The sequence below is a fragment of the Bubalus bubalis genome, chromosome 4, assembly GCF_019923935.1.
Source record: "Bubalus bubalis isolate 160015118507 breed Murrah chromosome 4, NDDB_SH_1, whole genome shotgun sequence".
Lineage (NCBI taxonomy): Eukaryota > Metazoa > Chordata > Mammalia > Artiodactyla > Bovidae > Bubalus > Bubalus bubalis.
Genome location: NC_059160.1, coordinates 79,867,807 through 79,891,036, shown reverse-complemented (window position 1 = coordinate 79,891,036; position 23,230 = coordinate 79,867,807). Strand labels below are relative to the sequence as shown.

Below are 23,230 nucleotides of genomic sequence, written 5' to 3'. Positions count from 1 at the left end.
TGTAGGCAATTCCATTTCCCAGTATAGATTTTTCAGCCTTTAAGACATTCCAGTGATCCTAATTTGAACTCATTCAACTGAAGGCAATCACATTTCATTAAAAGCAACATTATCACATGGAGAAGAATCAATCTTCTCCAAAATCTCTACATCTGAATACGTAGGGATCAACACAGTGCTAAGGGGAACACAGTGACACACCACAGATGGTACAGCAGTCATCTCAAATATTTATGCATTTGAATGAGAAAACACATTTACAGGCCTTTCTGTGCAATTAGTGTGGCTAAGGAGGCAACATACTTGAGTGGATCTCAAGGATCCATATTTTATCAGGGCTATAAGAGTTCTCTAAACCAGCCTCAGATTGGAGTCCATACCATTTTGACTACTGTGAAGAGCTCTCTTTCCCCACAAAATAACCTGGGAAGAGGTAAGTCTAAATTATTGATACAACAATAAGAAGTATGGATAAGATTCTACTAACAGGAATAAATGAGAATTCACATTCACTTTTATTCATGGTTTAATTACCAAAACTGATAGATAGAGCAGTAATGTTCCCATTAATTTTGACATCCTTAACTATTACAATATCAATTGATTTTTCCATTACTTGCAAATGAACATATATGCTAAAGTACTTGCTATTATGAATTACTGTATATCAGATTCTTTGTTGCCAAGACATAAATGATAATAGAAAGAGCTTCCTTTACCAAAATATTGATATCTCTGTATGTTACAAAGTAGTAATCCACCCTAACAATTTTCAAAGTGATTGTGTCTATTTATTTTTACCTCATTTCAATTTGATAGTTTATTTTATTATTTTAACTTCATTTTTTTCACATGATAAACTTAATAATTGAAATAAAATCACATAATTAATTTCCCAGGTACTACTAAGTTTTTTATTACATCTAAGAACCATTTAAAGTTTTATAAAATTTATAAAATCTTTTATACATGATTATTTTCCTATTTTCCTTCAATAAATTCAATTTTACTTAATATAAATTTCTGAAAGATAATCTTAAGAAGTATTTAAAACATTTTCTCTAATAAACAACAAATTTAGTACTTCAAAGTTTAGATTTTGCAAAGTATCTTATTTCTGAAAAAAGTTAAAAATTCATAAAATTGGTTTTAATTGAAAAGCAGTATGTTTTTTATTAATTATTAAAAATTACTATTCTGCTAAAATCTAGGTTGATTTACATAATTGATTGTTCTTTATAAAACTGTTACTAGTAATAAATTTGACTTTATTGAGTACTTATGTGTTACACTAAGCTGCTCTCACATCCTACAATATAGATATTCTATTTTTCCTACATAAAAAATGAGAAAACTAATGTTCAGTATATTTGAAGGACTGAAACTAGGATCATAGAGCTAGTAAGTAGAAGAGAAGAGATTGTAGTTCTTATTTTTCTGTTTCTGCTTCCCACTGCACTCAACTGGCTCTCTATAACATCCTGATGCACATACTTTCTATGATTGATACAATTTTAGAATAAGTGATTACACAAGCAAATAAAATGTATATACAATCTATAATTGTAAAATTCTGATATTTTAACTTTTTGAGAAAAGAAAAACGCATTTTAAGATGTTAAACTGTTATGTAACATACCTACTTTTTAAAATTATATGAATCAGTATCCCATTTAGTCAATGAGCTATTTTTAGTTTTAATAGAAAAATTAAATAAATTATAAATTTTAACACAAATCCAAATTTAAAATTGAAATCTGCAATTATATGCTACTATTTTAATAATATTTAATTTAAATTTAACTTTATTTTCTTTCTTAAATGTCAAAACACAAAAGCGTTAAGATTGAATCTAGAAAAATATGTTCTGGATTTTAATCCTCTCTTTGCTACTTATTACCAAGTGACTGTAAACACATAACTTAACATTTTGTGCGTCCATTTCCTCATTTGTAAATTGAGGAAAATAATGGCACCCACTTCATAGAGTTCTGTATCAAATGAGGTAATATGTGTCAAATGTTTAGAATAGTGCTCAGTAAATGTTAGCTCTGTGTCAACATCTGTCAATCTGAACAACAACAACAAAAAAATGATTGCATAATTTTTCTTCTAAAAATAACATTTATTGGAATGGTTGGCTAGGCATTTCTCAGGGCATTTTAACTCTTTGAAAGCTTTTACTGCATAGAAAAGAAAACAGATTTACAAAGCATGGAAAAAAGTGTAAGCTTGGCATATTACTTCCTTTGTGCTCTCAAAGTTATAAAGTCAAATACTTCATCATTTCTCTTCTGAAGACCTTGGTCTTTCTCTTTCTATCTGGCTAGATGAAATACTTTTGATCCATCTGAGAAGGTCATTTAAATTTATGAAAGGAGTTTTAGAATAATTTGCTCAATCCTTTCAAGGAATAGGTTTAAAAAAAAAAAAGAAACACAAAAACAACTAAAGGCCAGTGAAAAGTACTTGATACAAGGAAGTATTTGATTCTGCACTTGATCAAAAATATTCCACTCAAGGAACAAGACAATGGCAAAAAAGTGCCCTTCTGCACAGTCTCTTTTTGAAATAAATCTTACCTATTCAAGAATCATAGGATTTTTTTAAATACCAAATTGATATCTGAAGACAATGCATAAAATAAAAATAGAACAGCTTTAGCTAAATTAAATTAACCCTCTAAGCATATTGATTCAACTCAAAAGGACTATATATTATCCAGAATGAAAGCACATTTAGAACACTGAGACTGTAAGCCAAAATTCTAAGTAAAATGGGTTCTCATGTCTAAAAAAGAAATCCTTCCATCTATTGTAAATAGTTCATGGAGAGGCAACACGTATTCAAAATGATATGTCTTCCTAGTTATATTATATCTGGGAATATTACATTTTGCTTTTCAGTATCTATTTAAATGTTTTTGTTGAGGCATGCTATATTTAGAAAGGAACAAGAAACTTGTTAATGATGACTAAACTCTTATTTAGGGATCCATTTTTCTCATCTCTGATCAAGAGAGGTTCACCACTACAAGGTTAAAAAACAAAAATCATTATGTAGTTATGAATTCATCACAATTTGTCAAATACTGTTCAACTTCTAAATCACTGATGTCAGTAAAAGAGATGGGATGTGACTTTCAAGCCTATAATCTGTGCAAGGCAATTGCTCCACAAAAAGGATCTTTAATTTCCTTAAAAGTGTTCTAAAAGCAAACACTTTAAACTGATTTATTTTTACTATGGTGTGATGCTTATTGGATGAATTTATAAAACCAGTTTTTTTTTTAAGTATGTTGATATGCCTTAAAATTAAATGTTTATTCTTACATGAAAATGAAGATCAATAGGTCATTAAATTTGGCTTTTTTAAAAAGAGCTTCAAAAGAAGATTACCACAAACATTCTAGTACTTCTGAGATTCTTCTGACTGACATCCTCACTTTAAGTAGATTGCTATGATTCTCCAGTCACCAGTAAATGGACATATTATCTCTTACGATTGTTAAAATTCAGAAATGTCAAATTTTATTCTGAATATTTTGTATTCAGACCAGGAACCTATAGCACAACTTGAAGTATTCAATTTATGGTTATGCAGTTCATCTACTCAACAAAGATAACCAAGTGATATGATCTGAGCCCCCAAGTCATAGATTTTTGAGGAAACTAAATCAATTATTATTTGAATACTTTCTAAATCTCCACCTGTTATATATGATATGGGCATAGTCTCAGAAAAGAAGAGGTAGAGTAATAGTAGGGGCTAAGGATTAAACTATTAATAATGATTTTTAAATAGAAAATAAATTAATATATAAAATTTTATATGCTTTAGCTCATCTGGGAAATACGCACTTACTAACTTATTCTAGCAACAGGATAAAGCTACATCTACATTATCAAAAATGCTGGAAAGGTACCACTGGTTTGATAACTTGTTAATCAATATTTTCTCTATATTTGGGATTATTTGACTAAATCTATTTAAAACTTAAGATTTGTGGCACATTTACACAATTTTAACATGAAAAAATAAACTTCTAAAACTAATTTTGTCTCCTGATTTCAGATTAACACTGGGGGAGCCTTTCTGATTCACATCTGTGAAATTATATTTTCTGACTTTCAAAGATAAAAAGGAAAAGAAAAACAACCCTGATTTCTCTCTACGTCATACCAGAAAATTTCTTTTTCTTTTGACCTTTGTAATCTTGGAAAAATAATTTAAGCTGTTTGCATCTCCTGCCCTGTAAAATATGAGGGGGAGGGTGTTGTGGGAAATAACAATTAAGAGATTATTGAGATTTAATGAGAAATGGAACAAAAAATACTTGGTATCATGACTCAAATATAGTAAACTCTCATTAAAAGCTATTATTAATATTAGTTGGATCTTGTATTAATACTACAGTACTAAGATGACATTTTAGTAAACTATTAATATTATAACTATAGATCATGAATGTCTTCTGGAGTTTCTGTGAAATTAAAACTATAAGATTTGGTAAGTTTAAGCATTAAAAGTCATAAATAGCAACAAATGAATTCAGGGAAAAAAGCACCTAGCTAATTTTCCCTATAATAAAACTCTACATTAGGTTTATAATTTTTAAATGCTACAGTAGAAGCAATTGATGAGATTTTTGTAGTATTTTAAGGTTAATATTACACCTAAAACTTCATAAGTTGCTCACTAAAGCTCTAGGTAATCTACTCACGGCTTTCTGTTTTATATGAAAAGTTTGCTGCTACAATACAAAATCTGACAGAATTATATTGCCAGAATATTATGTTCAAAATCAAATGCTTGGGGAAAAAAAAGCAGCAAAAGAAAATATATGTATAAACTAGAAAATATCAAAACAGTTTTCTTAGTTCTGATTGCCTACTTTTTATACAGGATGCATATATCAGCATTATATTGAAATAATCCACATTGCTTATGATTCATTGGAGGAGAAAATGGCAACCCACTCCAGTATTCATGCCTGGAGAACCCCATGAACAGTATGAAAACGTAAAAAGATATGACACTGGAAGATGAACCCCCTCGGTTGGAAAATGTCCAAACTGGGGAAGAGCAGAGAGCAACTAAGAATAGCTCCAGAAAGAATGAAGCATCTAGGCCAAAGCAGAAATGGTACTCAGTAGTGGATGTGTTTGGTGAGGAAAATAAAGTTTGATGCTATAAAGAAAAATATTGCATAGGAACCTAGAATATTAGCATCATGAATCAAAATAAATGGGGTATGATCAAGCAGGAAATAACAAGACTGAACATCGACATCTCAGGAATCAGTGAACTAAAATGGACTGGAATGGGTGAGTTTAATACAGGTGACCATGATATCTACTACTGTAGGCAAGAATCCCTTAGACGAAATGGAGTAGCCCTCATAATTAACAAGAGTCCAAAATGTGGTACTTGAGTACAATCTCAAAAATGACAGAATGATCTCTGTTCATTTCCAAGGCAAGCCATTCAACATCACAGTAATCCAAGTCTATGACCCCAACCACTGATGCTGAAGAATTTGAAGCTGACTGGTTCTATGAAGACCTAGAAGACCTCCTAGAACTAACACCAAAAATAATAATAATAATAATGTCATTTCATTCATAGGGGATTGGAATTCAAAAGTAGGAAGTTAAGAGATACCCAGAGTAACAGGCAAGGTTGGCCTTGGAGTACAAAATGAAGCAGGGCAAGGGCTAATATGGTTATGTCAAGAGAACAAGTTGGTCATAACAAACTTTCTTTTCTAACAATACAAGAGACAATTCTACACGTGGACATCACCAGATGGTCAATACTGAAATCAGACCGATTATGTTCTTTGCAGCAAAAGACAAAGAGCTCTACACAGTCAGCAAAAACAAGACCTGGAGCTGACTGTGGCTCAGATTATGCACTCCATACTGCAAAATTCAGGCTTAAATTTAAGGAAGTTGAGAAAACCACAAGGCCATTCAGGTATGACCTAAATCGAATCCCTTATGATTATACAGTGGTGGTGAAGAATAGAGTCAAAGGATTAGGTCTGGTAGACAGTGCCTGAAGAACTAAGGATGGAGTTTCATAACCCTGTACAGGAGGCAGTGACCAAAACCATCCCCATGTAAAAGAAATGTAAGAAGGCAAAGTGGTTGTCTGAGGAAGCTTTACATATAGCTGAGGAAAGAAGAGAAGCAAAAGGCAAGGGAGACAGGAAAAGATGCACCCAACTGAATTCAGAGTTCCAAAGAATAAAAAGGAGACATAAGAAGGCCTCCTTAAATGAATAATACAAAGATATAGAGGAACACAATAGAATAGGAAAGATTAGAGATCTCTTTAAGAAAATTGGAGATACCAAGGGAACATTTCATACAAGGATAGGCAAAATAAAGGACAGATATGGTAGGATCTAATATAAGCAGAAGATATTAAGAAGAGGTGGCAAGAACACAGAAGAACTATACAGGAAAGATCTGGATAATTAATGACCTGGTTGATTACGATGGTGTGGTTCCTCACCTACAGCCAGACATCCTGGAGTGTGATGTCAAGTGGGCCTTAGGAAGCATCACTACGAACAGAGCTAATGGAGGTGATGAGATTCCTGCTGAGTTATTTCAAATCCTAAAAGTTAATTCTGTTAAAATTCTGCATACAATATATCAGCAAATTTGGAAAACTCAGCAGTGACCACAGAACTGGAAAAAGTCAATTTTCATTCCAATCCCAAAGAAGGGCAATGCCAAAGAATATTCAAAGTACCGTACATTACATTTATTTCACATGCTTGCAAGGTTATGCTCAAAATCCTTCAAATTAGGTTTCAGCAGCATGTGAACTGAGAACTTCCAGAAGTACAAGCTGGACTTAGAAAAGCAGAGGAACCAGAGATCAAATTGCCAACATTCGTTGGATCATGGAGAAAGCAAAGGAATTCCAGAAAAACATCTCTACTTCTGCTTCACTATGAGAAAGCCTTTTGACTGTGTAGATCACAAGAAATTGTGGAAAATTCATAAAGGGACAAGAGTACCAGACCACCTTACCTGTCTTCTAAGAACCCTGTATGCAGGTCAAGAAGCAACAGTTAGAACTAGACATGGAACTACTGACTGGTTCAAAATTGGTAAAGGAGTATAACAAGGCTGTATAGAGTCACCCTGCTTATTTAACTTATAGGCAGAGGAATCGAGATTGCCAGATGATACCACTCTAGAGGCAGAAAGTGAAGGGAACTAAAGAGCCTCTTGATGAGGGTGAAAGAGGAGAAAGAAAAAGCTGGCTTGAAACTCAACATTAAAATTAAAAAAAACAAACTAAGATCATGCCATGTAGACCCCTCAGTTAATGGCAAAATAGATGGGGGAAAAGTGGAAGCTGTGACAGACACTCTTTCCCTGGGCTCCAAAATCACTGTAGACATTGACTGCAGCTATGAAGTAAAAGATGCTTGCTCCTTGGAAAAAAGCTATGACAAACCCAGACAGCTTATTCAAAAAGAGGAAACATCACTTTGCTGACAAAGTCCATATAGTCAAAGCTATGGTTTTCCTGTAGTCATATATGGATGTGAAAGTTGGATTATAAAGAAGGTTGAGCACCAAAGAACTGATGCTTTCAAATTGTGGTGCTGGAGAAGACTCTTGAGAGTCCCATGGACTAAAGGGAGATCAAACCAGTCAATCCTAAAGAAAATTAACCCTGAATATTCATTGGAAGGACTGTTGCTGAAGCTGAAGCTCCAATACTTTGACCACCTTACACAAAAAAACAACTCATTGGAAAAGACCCTGATGCTGGGAAAGATTGAAGGCAAAAACGATGGGTGCAATAGAGGATGAGATGGTTAGATATCATTGTAGACTCAATGGACATGAATTTGAGCAAACTCCAGGAGATAGTGGAGAACAGAAGAGCCTGTCCTGCTGCAGTTCATGGGGTCAGAAGGAGTTGACACCACTTATTGACTGAACAACAACGTACATGAGTGTGTGTGCTAAGTTGTTTCACTTGTCCAACTCTTTACGACCCTGTGGATAAGAGCCTGTCAGGCTCTTCTGTCCATGGATTCTCCAGGCAAGAATACTGGAGTGTGTTGCCATGCCCTCCTCCAGGGTACGTGAATATATAATTCATCAAATCAATAGTTAAGAATACTTTAAAAGGTTTCAAGCTTCAAAAGTTTTGGTAGTTGAATGAATGATTATATTGTAACTGAAAGAGACCTATATAACTGAACTAAATTGCTTATCTTCGAGTGAGAATCAGGCTGAGAATTAGGAGTTCAGACTATTGTTTATGGCCGAGATACTATGTAGCTAGAAAATTATTCTGCAATGTGTTTAAATAACTCAGGATGAAATCATTAGTAGGCCATCAAGAAAAATATTTCTGTAATGGGTCACTTCTAAATGTACACTGAAAGAGGCACAGCTACTAATGATATTCAACATAAGAGAAAGTTTGATATAAATTTAACATGTCAGTTGGCCACTTTTATGATATTCCACACTATGATGGTGATACTTTGACATGTTTGCCCTTAGAATATAAGGAACACAGTATTAAGTACCAAATAATTGACAACACCAAAATTACAAAGTGCTCCAAATTAGTTCTAATTCTATATCATGATATAAAATTATAAACCAAAAAAAATCTTGATTTTACACAATACCCTGTTTTCTAGAGAAGAGATATTAGCTCTAATAAATGAAATGTATAAACTATAAGCTTTATCAGCATAAAAAACATCTAATCATTGGTCTAATGACTAGGCTAGAAATTCTGTGACAAAAGAAAAAAACATAATTTAAAAATTAGGGATAGGGAAAAAGAAGAAACATCCATTCATTCTCCAAATACTTGTTGAAAACTTGTAGCTTGGGACTAAATGCAGTTGAGAATACAAGAATGCAAACCTTTATCTGTGACTTTAAGGATGTTACCTAGATAAAATGTGATCATTTTGCAAAATATGAAAATACCAAGTCATTATGTTGAACACCTGAAACTAATATAATGTTTTTTGCCAATTATACCTTAATAAAAATGTCATGTTTTAAAATATATATGTATATACCGAGACAGACAAAGTAATAAATAACTAGAGAAAGTAATAAATAACAGGAGAAAGGAAAAAAGTGTTCAGTTAGGGGAAGAAAAAGATTTTAAGTATAGGAGAATAGCTCTCGATTCTAATATATTAAAACAATTTTAATATACGTAAAAACCTTTTTTGTCATTTCATAAGTTTTCTGATCCACCTACCTGTTATTTCACTGCTTGATGTAATCACTGGAATGGAAGCTACTGAATTGGAGAAAATAATGGGAAAAAAATGTTTTATATGGAAGGAAAATTATGTTTCTGATAATATCTATGGTCATATATAAAATGGATCAACTTGAAATTAATGTTTCAGAGATATCTGATTAAATAGTTACATAGATGTCAAAATATAAAATTAAAGTTTAAAATCTATAGACCACAAGTAAAAAGTCAAAGACTCTTATCAGTTTGTATAACACTCTTTTCTAAAATCTTAAAAACAAAACAAAAACAGAAAAAAAAATATCTCCCCCAAAAAATGTAATTGCAAAGGTATAAATAAAACTGCAAAAGGAAGTTTTGGATTTTAAGTCCCTCGTAAGTTGTGGTTGATGATTATTGCTTACCTGTGCCTGAGCTATTGGTGACCAGTGTAATTGCTATACAAAGGAGGAGACAAATATTTGGAAATGTATGTTCAGATGGTTTTGAAAGACAAGATTATAAAGTATTTATTTAGACACAATTAGATATCTCTAGAATGCAAATAAATGATGAAATGCAACAGTTAAGTTCATTTACCAGATGGTTACACATTTTAATATACTCCTGTACTTCTTTGACCACTGCTTTGATCACAAGTGATTCAGTTAAAGTTAAAATTCTTTGGTGTCAGTTGAAAAGAAAATATAATTTATTTTCAAGGAATTTAGCATACAATTTTCTTCTGTAGCCATTTATTTCCAAATTAGTAACATGCAGAATGTTCTTTTTAGGACACATGGTCTCTAAATAGGGAAGAGGTTCTTCAATATCACAATTGGATGTAGACCTTACTATTTGGCATTTAAGAAATAAATAAATAGAAAATGACAACTTTGGGGGAAAGGGACAAAATGCCTGAGTTGCAAACTCACTCGTAGCTTATTTAGATGCTAAAAAACAAATTAGCAGTTGTTTTTTTTTACCTGCTTCGGTGCTTAATATGGAGGTAGCTGTTGTAGTAGAAACTGTTTGGGGAAGACAATATTTATGAAAATATATTACTTAAATAATTTTGCTGGCAAATTTATTTCAAGAAACCAGTTGCCATAAACTCAATAAACATTTCTGAAATTGTATGAGGAGGTTAATTGACAAAACAATCTTTTATTTAGATCAGTATTAATAACTCTTCTTACTGTATGTTCAACAAAAATGATTAATTATTTTCTGTTATTACCACTTAACCAAAATCTCACAGGAACTTTATTAAGTCTATTTATGGGCCAAGATGAACTCTGAACTTAGCTTTAGGAAACTAACCTATGATAACTAAAATAAATATCACTTCACTGATGATCACATACTAAATACATTATCAAAACCTAAGGCTTCCAATTTATAATACTATCTCTCAATTGACATTACCTCCAAATATTAATGAGAAATAGTATGTAAGTGTACTGCAGTAACTCTAAGTACACTTACCAACCAGTGCATTTAAAGTTCCAAATCCAAAGTTAAACTGCATTTTGCCCAGTACTGTCTTGAATGGATATAACTAAAATAGCCTTATACCTTGCAAGAAATACACAAGTTAAGAAAAATAAATTAATTTTTTTTTCTGTGTTCTCACCTCCCAGAATAATCATGATTTCAAAATATTTACTTCACAGGAGATCACATTCACTTTTTTATTCCATTTGTTCAAATTATCATCTAAAAATGTCAAGCTTTGGATGATGATGTTCAACTAATAATAAGCATATAATACCTATCTTATATTCTAATCACATTACTAACTTAACTCACAGGAGTATAATGAAATTATATTTTGACATATTTTCTAGTAAAAATTTTAATTTGAAATTTTATATCAGTGTATTTATTAGCATATCTTTTACTGGCACAGATTCATGTGGAACTGTAAATGATTATCATAAAAAGAAAGCAGAAATACACATTTAAACCATAATGATGATTTTACCTGTATATGTTGAATTTGTTGGAGTAGTTTCTGAAATAATCACAAATTACTATTATTGACAGAAATGAAAAGTTGTGAAAAAAATTCTAAAACTCAAGTTGCCTATGAATTATCTGTTTCTTTTTTATTTCACTTCTTGCAATTTCAAATACGCAAAAAGAATCATTTATATATTCTTTTGAAGTTTATTGAAATTTCTTTTTAAGATATATGTTGCATATGAATAATCCTTCAAATAGTTAATTCTACCTATATAACTATCATCTTCCATTCCATCCCTTTATTAAACTATTTTAACTGATGTCTCACTTCTTAGTTCCCAGAGCCTACAGAGAGGCAGGAGTAGAGCAAGAGAACTGCCCCCATCTACCAGTGGTTTGACGTGCCTTGGCAGCATTGGTTTTGAACTGACCCAACATAAACAAACACACTGAAATGGAATTGTGGCAATCCACTGAGGAACAGTCTAAAGCATTAAGTACATACTCCTCTACTAACAATGGTCTAAAAAGACTCCAAACCTTTATCTCATCTTTCCTAAATCAATTAGAGTAAAATACAGTGACTCACCACTGCACTCCAATTCTCCTGCGATGCAATAGCTGAAAGTTAAATTACAAACAAAAAAAGAAACAATCAGAAAGAGAAAGAACTTGAAATTTTTAACTCCTAATTATATGAATCTCCTAAATTTAAAGCAACAAATTGTCTAACAGTGAAGATCAAAACAGAACCAAATAAGAGAAAAATAAATAATTGTTTCCCCAAGAGCATGCTATGGATTCAAATTGGTTTTGTTTTTGTTTTTTGTTTTTCCCTGTACTGTTTCCTAATCTTTTCACCGAGGAATTCTTGGGACCTAAAAGAATGTTTGGAATCAAGCTGTAAAGTTAGTTCTTACATTTTCAGTTTCAAACACAATGTTTTTTTTGTTTGTTTGTTTTTTTCCTTTTTTTTTTTATTTTATTTTATTTTTAAACTTTACATAATTGTATTAGTTTTGCCAAATATCAAAATGAATCCGCCACAGGTATACATGTGTTCCCCATCCTGAACCCTCCTCCCTCCTCCCTCCCCATTCCATCCCTCTGGGTCGTCCCAGTGCACCAGCCCCAAGCATCCAGTATCGTGCATCGAACCTGGACTGGCAACTCGTTTCATACATGATATTTTACAAGTTTCAATGCCATTCTCCCAAATCTTCCCACCCTCTCCCTCTCTCACAGAGTCCATAAGACTGTTCTATACATCAGTGTCTCTTTTGCTGTCTCGTACACAGGGTTATTGTTACCATCTTTCTAAATTCCATATATATGTGTTAGTATACTGTATTGGTGTTTTTCTTTCTGGCTTACTTCACTCTGTTTTTGATGGACATGCTGCTCTAGTACAGACCTCCCCTTGAAAGCCTATAAACATGATCTTACATTTATAGAATGAAAACTTTCCTTTTACCCAAAACAATATAGTGACATTTTCTCTGCTGTCTTTTCCACTGATTTAACAAATCATTAGTCAATATGTGGATTTAATGAAAACACAAAATAACCAAAATAAGTAACAAAACTGGACCTAAAGCTGATCTCCTCATTTGGAAATAAGAGTTAAAAATATATTTATTGATTTTTTTCTTGTTTTCTATATAAAAATGTAAGAAACAGAACTATTGGACAGTTAGAGAACATACCATGTTCTCCCACAGTTATCTTGAATCACTCCACCAGCTGGTACGATATCATTATAGAAGCAGCTGCACTCAGCCAAACTGACGCACTTCATGGTGTTCTCATCCAGGTAGGGAGCACTGTCCGGGCATTTGGCATAACAGCCTGTGTGTAAAAATGGCCCTCAGTTCATCTCTATTTGCTGAAACTCCTCAAACTGCATTATATATTTGTACACTTACTTCAATGATTCCAAGAACCGAAGTAGGTAACAGCATACTTTTAGTGAAAAACATTTAAAATTGAACAGGATTCAGATTCTTTGGCAATGAAATATCAACCTGAGAACTTAGAAGTTTCAGCTGACTTAATTTTTTCTAAAATATTTCCTAAATATTTTAAGTGATTTACTACTTTAATGACAGCCACGGTGTTGAACCTAACACAAGACTTGGATAGGTATGTATCTTGAAACGTGAATGCCAATTCTAAATACTTTCGTGAATACCAATTCTAAATACTATTTCATCGGATAGATGAAGATAACAGAAATCATAATAAAATGGGCTGAAAATATCCCAAAGCCTGGGATTTAACATAGATATGACTGTCAGAGTTTTTGTATATCTTGTTTTCTTGCCACGTCTTTATTTTTATCTAAGATATGTAATGCTAAGAGTAAAGTACTTTTTAACTGTGGGTATAGTTAACTGGCCTCCATTCAAGTGAGACTATATTATATGTTGCATTCTGCAATGATAGTCTCAACAAATACCTTGTCTAATGAAACGTATAAAGATTGCTAGTAGGATGAGAGCACTATGTTCTCTCTCTCTCTCCTGTTAAATAGATAATTTATGTCTAGAGAAAATGTCTCTAATGCAGAAATATTAATGTCATAATAAAGATAAATAGCTATTCATTAAATTACAAAATGTAAGACACTGAACTGCCAGAAACTAACAACATTTCCCAGTTTTAAGATATCAGTATAATCTGCACCTTTTTGCCGATATTATTAAACTATGTCTTACCTTCTAAAAGTGCAGAAAATTTCTGGCCAATTACTCGATCTTTGCATGTTTTGGCAGTCACTGTGCCACAAGGTTCATAATGCCAGCTGAATTCCCCAGGTGCGTTATAATAGTCACAGTAGACAGCTATGATTGAATTATATCAAATTACTTGCATTCACTATATGCCAATTTTCAACTTTAATATTCCGAAGCATTTTTATGAGAGATTTTGAATGATACTAACAATAAACAGACCTAATGTGTATCATTCTGTCTTATTAAGTCCTTTGGCTGTATCCAAATTGCCGTATAAGCCAAAACAATTTTTTAAAAAGGAAGGGAAACTTATAGAATCAAAATAGCATTTAAAAAAAAGTCTCACAATAAGGTTGATTTTAGGAAGAAGAGTAAACATTAACTTTTCCAATTTTTGAGCTATTTTAGATCATACTCTATATTCATGGTTTTAATGTCTAGCCTTAAGTGAGGAAAATAAATCTCTAGGAAAATTGGTCTTTTTAAATGTAAATAAGAGTTCCCAAACGAGGTAACTATAATATAATATAATATTTCAATATGTAAAGCTGTACATAATAGGCCGAATAAAATGCAGGTTTAATTTCAACATTTCTCATTTGTCACATTTTCTCTTACAATACCTTCCTTTGGAAGAAAAAGAGTTGACTAATTTCTACTAAAGTTACCACATTTCACACACATCAAAATTCTGTTTATATTCATATTACAGTTTATCTTAACTAGAGCTCTATAAACATTTTCAAGGTGATGTGTGAGGACCTCAAACAGAAGTGATATGTGAGGTAAATATTTAAGAGTATGTAACTATACTAAGATAGATAGGCAGTTCATTGCTCATCTATGAATAAGAAATATTTTCCATCAATATTCAATCTTCCTGTGTGAACAGAACTTTTGAAACTAAAATTGAATTTGATGCACCATGTTAAGTTCTATATTTTCTTAAATAGGTATTTTTTCCATCACTAACAAACATATTAACATGTTTTTAAGCCTGTTTATGTATGCCCAAGAATATGTATTTTCTAGAAAATATGAGAAGATTGATTGTCTCAACAAAACGATTCTAATTATGGTTTAAAGAACAGCAACATATGGGCTTCACTTACGACAGAGATCCGGTTTTCTCCACGTGACACAGACTCCAACTGCACTGCATGCCTCTGCGTACATTGCCACAGCCGTGCAGAATCCCAGGTACTTCCCCTCCATGTCACAGGCACAAGCTTCTTCAATACACGCATCATAGTACTCATTGGGGTCCACCTAAGGAGAGCACAGCACATGAGTCTCTGAGGGCAAAGCCTGTGCCTGTCACTGCTCTCAGGGACCCCTACCTTGTTGTGACACTCTCTGAAGGTGCTGTCCCGAATGATCTCACACTTCCGCACGGCCCAGGCTTTACAGTATGGATTTGAGTCACATGGGAAGGTTTGAGCGACTGTGTCTGAACATTCTTGACTTGTTTTCCAACTATTTCCAAATTCCAGTGTTCCAGCAGCTACTGATGAGTATCTTGTGGTGAAATCATCCTTCAGATCACCATTGTTATTTCCACAGAGACCGCACACCTGACCCTACATAGATCAGAAAGAGTACTGAAAAAGTGCGTTATGCTAGAGATACATAGACAGATAGATTTAGATAGATATATGATAGAGATATTAAGATTGTATACAAGTTTATTTTAAATTCCAAATTTTGGAAGAAAACCAGAATCTGTAGATAAGCTTCTTCTCCCATTTAATACAAGGTGTCCTATATTGCAAAATGATCTAGTACTGATCAAGATAGATGCCTTAAGAATTAAAAAATAATTACATTCACTAGCTTCAAATTTGACAGGACTGTACTCTTAGGTTCTTAGAATATTTTCTCTGAAAACTACATTAATTCTATCTATACACCAAGCAACCAAATATGGCTAAAATAGAATTAATCAGGTTTATTGCATTTATTTTCCACCAAATTCTATCATCTTTGATTACATTTAATATTACATGTGAGATTGAACAGACATGTAGCATTGCTGTATAATAAATATTGCCATTCTCCCACTTTCTACCTTTGAATATGTCCTCTAATTCTCAGTAGCAAAAATGATTTTACTTCTACCATGCTATTTGCAGACTTCCCCAGTGGTTCAGTGGTAAAGAATCCACCTGCAATTCAGGAGAGTCACAGGAGTCACAGGTTCAATCCCTGGGTCAGGAAGATCCCCTGGAGGAGGGCATGGCAACCCACTGCAGTATTCTTGCCTGGAGAATCCCATGGACAGAGGAGCTACAGTTCATGGGGTCGCAAAGAGTAAGACATGACTGAAGTAAACTATCTGTATCTGTTTGCTATTTGCTCTGTTATGGTATGTTGAGATATATATATATATATATACACACACACACACACACACACACACACACATATGAAAGTGATATACATACATTCCAGCGTGGATCCAGTATAACAGAAATTCTTGTATTTTTGTCCCAAATTATGGTTATTCCGTTTAAAAATTTCAGAATCAAGTACAGGCCAACGGTATGAACAGAGTATGAATTTCCATTGAGTTCACATTCCTTACTTTCTGTAGTTTTGACTGCTGTGACTTTACCATCATGCAAGACAATATTTTGATCCTGTAAATTAAAAGACAGACTTACTTACAGTAACATCAATCTTATTTGGCAGTTCATAATCGTAGGGGGAAAAAATAGTACTGTACCTGAAAAGCAACTATAATTTTTCTTGAGCATGTAAGTCCATCCTCACAGCACGGGACGCTTTCAGTTAAAATACGGAATGTGCCATTTTCACGACCACAATAATCCTTTAAAAATTAAATTTTAATAATAATTTATATCAGGAACATGGAACTCAATTACAATATTTGTATCAGACAAATATTTCTTAGACAGTGACACTTTATACTTAATAAATTATCATATGTTACATTATGGAATTTCCAAAAGACAATGGTTATCTGTTACAAGTCTGTAGTCTTGCCTGAGTCCAAACTAACTTCTTTGACTCAGTTCTTTTCCCATTACTTCCATACAAGCTTAGAATTATGCCACAGATGTGTGTGTGTATATATATATATATTATGTAAGTTTATAATCTTAAATATATTTCTAGATTGTTCAGATAGCTAAAAATGTCTTTTTCTTCAATGATTTATATGAAACTTGATATTCACTCAAAACTCATGCAAAACAATCCATATTATGGAGCAAGCATAGACTCCAGAATCTGACAGATCTAGGTTTGAATATGGCATTTTCTACCTAGTAGTTCATGTTGCTTAACCTCTGTAAACGTCAACTTCTTCATCTCCTTCATGGGGATAATAATATAAGCATTTTATATTATAAATGATTAAATGTATAGATTCACTTGGAAAAGAAGCACTCATAAAATGGTAACTGTCACCGTTGCTGATAGTACTGTTGCTAAAATAATGACATCTAACATTTATTAAACACTTATTATGTGCTCCAATATTTTCTCCAATTTGGTTTCAAGCAGGGGCTATTTCCATCATACAGTTAAGGAAACTGAGACACAGAGAAATTAAGGTATGTACCCAAAGTAAATCACACATCTGAGAAATGGCAGAGGCAGGAGTGAAATTTAGGCCTACTGGCTCCAGAATCATCATTACACTATATTACATTTTACTGCCTTCAAGAAACATATATGCGGCATGGTTTTTTTAATTCACATTTTGAGAATAAAAGTCTCCAGAGTTCGTCTAATAATTATGAAGTAAAGAAAAATTGCTTAAAAACGCACTTGTAATTACCTCGATAAATGAATACTGGCAGAGACCATCAAAGCTGTAACTTTTTCCATCAAAAGTTCTAACATGACCTTCCCCGTAGATATGACAGGTGGTTTGACATTCATTTTGTGTACAGTTCCAAGATCCTTTTATGCAAGTACTAGAAGAAAACAATGATACAGCGTGGTAATTGTATCATGCCAAGATCATGACTAAACTCATATTGCTTTTGTAAAGAAGCACAAAGCATATCAGTTTAAATTTTGCAGTTGTCCATTATACAATGTTCAACTTTTTTTTAATTTTATTTTATTTAACTTTACAATATTGTATTGGTTTTGCCATATATCAAAATGAATCTGCCACAGGTATACATGTGTTCCCCATCCTGAACCCTCCTCCCTCCTCCCTCCCCATACCATCCCTCTGGGTCATCCCAGTGCACCAGCCCCAAGCATCCAGTATCATGCATCGAACCTGGACTGGTGACTCATTTCATATATGATATTATACATATTTCAATGCCATTCTCCCAAATCGTCCCACCCTCTCCCTCTCCTTTAATACTGTATAAAATTTGCTTTTAAAATAGTTTTTCTAACTACATCTGACCATTATTTTTCCAAATATCCCAAAGTATGACTCCTTTCCCATAAAAATAAGAGCAGATTGTATACTTTCTAATATCCAAAACAAATAAAACAGTAATTCTTTATTATGTACCATTTGTTGCAGCCAACTGAGGTGACACTTCCTTGGTCATACTCTCGTCCACCAAAAGAGCAAGGGCAGTCATCAGGAAAGACACAGTTCCCTTTAGAATTTCGAACCATTCCTTCAGGACAGTAGCACCCACGTTTGCAAGGCAAGTTCTCCTATAGGAGTAAATATAAAATATACACCATGAGGCACTAGTCTAAATTCATTGCATTATCAGTTGTATTAATACTTGACAATGCACAAATAAACCAAGTATACAGTTGGAATTAGCATTTGACAAGTCAAAATGACACACAAAAATAATATGACCTTCTAATTATTTTTCTTTGATGTTTTAATTTCCATCTTCACTGAAACAAAATTTTTTTTAAATAAAAGTTTTCAAAAATCTAAACTCTAAACCATTTTACTTACATCAAAACTAGGTATGTTCCGAGTGCTACATGTACTATCAACTCTCCTCTGTGCCTTAGGATTCCTACAGTCAACATATTCAGCCCCTCCAGAACAATTCTCTGTGAGACAAAGGAAGTTGTTAGTCAAAGGCGTCTTGATCTGCTTATTTTAACCAAAGTAGATATCTTAAGCTTGCATCGTGATTTCAAAACTTACGTAGTGTCAGATCAATGGGAGTCTGGCAAAGAAGAATCCCATCTCTACAGACACTGGAAATAAAAGAAAATTATAAATTAAAATAAAGTTTCAATGACAGCTTAATACACTGTTATAGCAACTTTCATCCCTCATTCACAAACCCCCTGCTTTATCACGAATAATAAGATCAATGAGATACAGTCCCCCAAAAGATGCATGTGCATGTACTCAATCATGTCTGATTCTTTGCAAACCACCAGGCTCCTCTGTCCATGTGATTTCTCCAGGCAAGAATACTGGAGTGGGTTGCCATTTCCTCCTCCAGGGGATCTTCCCGACCCAGGGATCAAACCAGTGTCTCCTGTGGCTCCAGCATTGGCAGGTGGATTCTTTACCTTTGAGCCACCTTGGAAGCCAAAAAAGATGCATAAAATGTAACAAATTATAAGATATAACTTGTATCCATTATAGGAATGTACAAATAAGGTTCTTATGGACATGCAGAAAACTAAATGAAAAAGATGGCTGGATTTTGATGGATAAATAAGGTTCAACAGATGTTGCTGATAAGATGCAAAGCTGTGACAAAGGAAAGAACAAGGCATGTTCTGATGACTTGTTTGGATAGAAGGTAGGATACACAGGGAGAAGTGGTAGAAGTAAGTTATAACCAGATTTCAGGTAGTCTTAAATGACATGCAAGTTTGTTTCTATTCTTTAGGCAACTGTCACCATAAAATCAGTTTTTGAGCAGCTAAGTGGCACAATCAGAATAGTGCTTTAGATATGACAGTCCAGTGACAGTACCGGAAACATGACAGAGATAGAACAAAGAAAGGTCAGTTAGTTCACACAGTAGTATAAATAAGAGGTTTTAGAGATTTAAAACAGGATGATGCTAACACCATCCATAATTTGGAGGTGCTAGCCTAAGTTTTATTAAAAAGGTAATCTGCCTATTCTCCAGCATTTACTGGGAAAGTATCATTAACCAAATCCCAACCAAATGTTTTGTGTACTTTGTTGATTAAAAGGAGTTGTTACACGTTTTCCTTTAAAATGACCAAATTATTATTATTCATTGCTAAATGATATCTTTTTAAAATTAATTAATTTATTTTAGTTGGAGGCTAATTGCAATCTTGTGGTGGTTTTGCCACACATCAACATGGAACTAAAGAAAAGAGAGAAGGTGCATCCAAAGATTTTTGGAATGACTGCTTCACTTTTGCAGTTATGTTAAGAATTGCTATTTCTGTACATGAAATTAGAAATGTAGATAAATTACTTTGCCCAAACTGCAGGAATCACAACCTCCTTATCCATCACAAGAAGTTATAGTTCTTCAATACCTCCTACCACCCTGGAACAAAGTTTTAATTCTGGAATATGGCCTGGCTACTTTCTTCTTTTCCAGCACAATCTTGTGTAACAATAACCGACTTGTACAATACTATTTCAAGCATTTCCTACATTACTGCATTCTGTTTCCTTGACTGGAAGTCACTCTTCACACTCCAATTTTGTCAGGAAAAAGATTCATCCCTTAGGAAAACTGAAATGCTGGTCTCTTTTGAGAAGTTGTGTTTTTCTTTTTTTCTTTTTTAAATCTCCTGAGGTAGCAACTGGCCCTTTCTGGTACCATATGATAGTATGTAAACCTCTTTGCAATAGTCTGCCTGATGCTTACTCTGAGTCCAAGACAATGACCACTCATCTTTGCAACTCCAGTGCTTAGCACAAAGCCTGGCACATGGTAGGCATTTATTGAATAACTGTTTTTTGAACGATAAATTCTGAGAGACAACTAGGAAGCATTGCCTGAATATGAAATTGCTTTGCATTCTCTGTACGTAGCAGCTCCTAGAATATTTTGCTACTGTCATTTAAAACCAAACATGAGTGGGATATATCAGCAATGGCCATTACAGTGAAATGTACACTCCAGGTAATATTAAACCTTAATGAGAAATACAAAATTTAAAACGTGGCAGGTCTAAAGAAGATTTCATCCTAGCAAAAGACTATTTCTTTGAAAAGCAGTCTGTTGATTTTAAAGTCATAACAAGTATATATGTAATTTCCATACCATTTATTGTCATCAATATGGATGAGTTTGCCTGGTTGCATGACCTCATCATTTATGTAGCAGTCACACTGAGATTTTGAAACACAATTTCCTTCATTATTCTTGTACATTCCATCAGGGCAAGTGCATCCATCAACTGGAATGCCTTCCATATCACAGCTCTTATCTCTCTCTGACAATGATCGGCAAGAACTATTGCAGGTTTTTACATTGTACTTGAAAACTAGGCCGCTAGGACAAGATTGATCTGTTGGTATAGGGAAAATATGGTCAGCATGTAAATATCCAGAGTAATTAATAATCTTAATTCAACTTGATGTTTATAGTATTATAGTGAATTAACCATGAGTTATGAATAATAAAGGAAAAGGTACTTGTCCTTTTTTTCTGTCAGTATTGAGACACTGCTATAATGTTTACACATTCCATTGGAGATAAAGCCCATAAACAAGATAGTTCACTGCTCTCAGGCAGCTTATATTCCTTGGGAAAAGATAATCGTGGTACGTGCTAAAAAGCAAAATAGGAAGTTCTGAGTGTGTATAGCTGGGAACCTGCCCATAGTGAAGAGGAGGGACAGATAGACAGCATGAAGATAGCCTAGACAAAGGGAATTCTATATCTGGAGAACGACTTAAGTTAGAAGAGAGGGGAAAGTGAAAGTGAAGTAATGTCCGACTCTTTGCGACCCCATGGACTATAGCCTACCAGGCCCCTCCTTCCATGGAATTCTCCAGGCAAGTGTACTGGAGTGGGGTGCCATTTGCTTCTCCAGGGGATCTTCCTGACCCAGGGATTGAACCCAGGTCTCCTGCATTCCAGGCAGATCCTTTAACCTCTGAGCCACCAGGGGAGCCCACAGAAGAGAGGGGAATTCTTTCAAAGAGCAAGTAAGAGAATAGAAACTATAAACCTTGTAAGCAGTTTGGTCTTTAGCCTGAAAGCCATAAAATGCCACTGACTTGTTTTAGACTGAAATGTCACATGATCAGGCTAGTTTTTTTTTTCGTTTGTTTGTTTTGTTTTTTTTCTTTTTAATTTTATTTTTAAACTTTACATAATTGTATTAGTTTTGCCAAATATCAAAATGAATCCGCCACAGGTATACATGTGTTCCCCATCCTGAACCCTCCTCCCTCCTCCCTCCCCATTCCATCCCTCTGGGTCGTCCCAGTGCACCAGCCCCAAGCACCCAGTATCGTGCATCGAACCTGGACTGGCAACTCGTTTCATACATGATATTTTACATGTTTCAATGCCATTCTCCCAAATCTTGCCACCCTCTCCCTCTCTCTCAGAGTCCATAAGACTGTTCTATACAGGATCAGGCTAGTTTTATTTGGTTTTACTTTAAAGATTATACTGATTTCTCTGTAGAAATTGAATTAGAGGGAACCAAGACTGGATAGAATACGTTAAGGCTGTATATTGTCACCCTGCTTATTTAACTTCTATGCAGAGTACATCATGAGAAACGCTGGGCTGGAAGAAGCACAAGCTGGAATCAAGATTGCCAGGAGAAATATCAATAAGCTCAGATATGCAGATGACACCACCCTTATGGCAGCCAGTGAAGAGGAACTAAAAAGCCTCGTGATGAAAGTTAAAGAGGAGAGTGAAAAAGTTGGCTTAAAGCTCAACATTCAAAAAACTAAGATCATGGCATCTGGTCCCATCACTTCATGGGAAATAGATGGGGAAACAGTGGAAACAGTGTCAGACTTTGTTTTTCTGGGCTCCAAAATCACTGCAGCCATGAGATTAAAATACGCTTACTACTTGGAAGGAAAGTTATGACCAACCTAGATAGCATATTGAAAAGCAGAGACATTACTTTGCCAACAAAGGTCCATCTAGTCAAGGCTATGGTTTTTCCAGTGGTCATGTATGGATGTGAGAGTTGGACTGTGAAGGAAGCTGAGCGCCGAAGAATTGATGCTTTTGAACTGTGGTGTTGGAGAAGACTCTTGAGAGTCCACTGGACTGCAAGGAGATCCAACCAGTCCATTCTAAAGGAGATCAGTCCTGGGTGTTCATTGGAATGACTGATGCTGAAGCTGAAGCTCCAATACTTTGGCCACCTCA

At 34.0% G+C, this 23,230-nt stretch overlaps 1 protein-coding gene across 1 annotated transcript in view; it reads right to left on the bottom strand.

Annotated features, from left to right (window-relative positions):
* Positions 1 to 23,230, bottom strand: part of MUC19 (mucin 19, oligomeric) — a 92,879-nt gene that overhangs the window by 36,719 nt on the left and 32,930 nt on the right. The window contains 15 exon segments of the mRNA XM_045165516.1: positions 9,681 to 9,713; positions 10,242 to 10,283; positions 11,243 to 11,272; positions 11,813 to 11,844; positions 12,930 to 13,071; positions 13,941 to 14,066; positions 15,071 to 15,227; positions 15,299 to 15,538; positions 16,403 to 16,597; positions 16,684 to 16,788; positions 17,764 to 17,902; positions 18,466 to 18,617; positions 18,877 to 18,977; positions 19,075 to 19,127; positions 21,146 to 21,392. Coding sequence (XP_045021451.1) covers positions 9,681 to 9,713; positions 10,242 to 10,283; positions 11,243 to 11,272; positions 11,813 to 11,844; positions 12,930 to 13,071; positions 13,941 to 14,066; positions 15,071 to 15,227; positions 15,299 to 15,538; positions 16,403 to 16,597; positions 16,684 to 16,788; positions 17,764 to 17,902; positions 18,466 to 18,617; positions 18,877 to 18,977; positions 19,075 to 19,127; positions 21,146 to 21,392 — 1,794 coding nt within the window.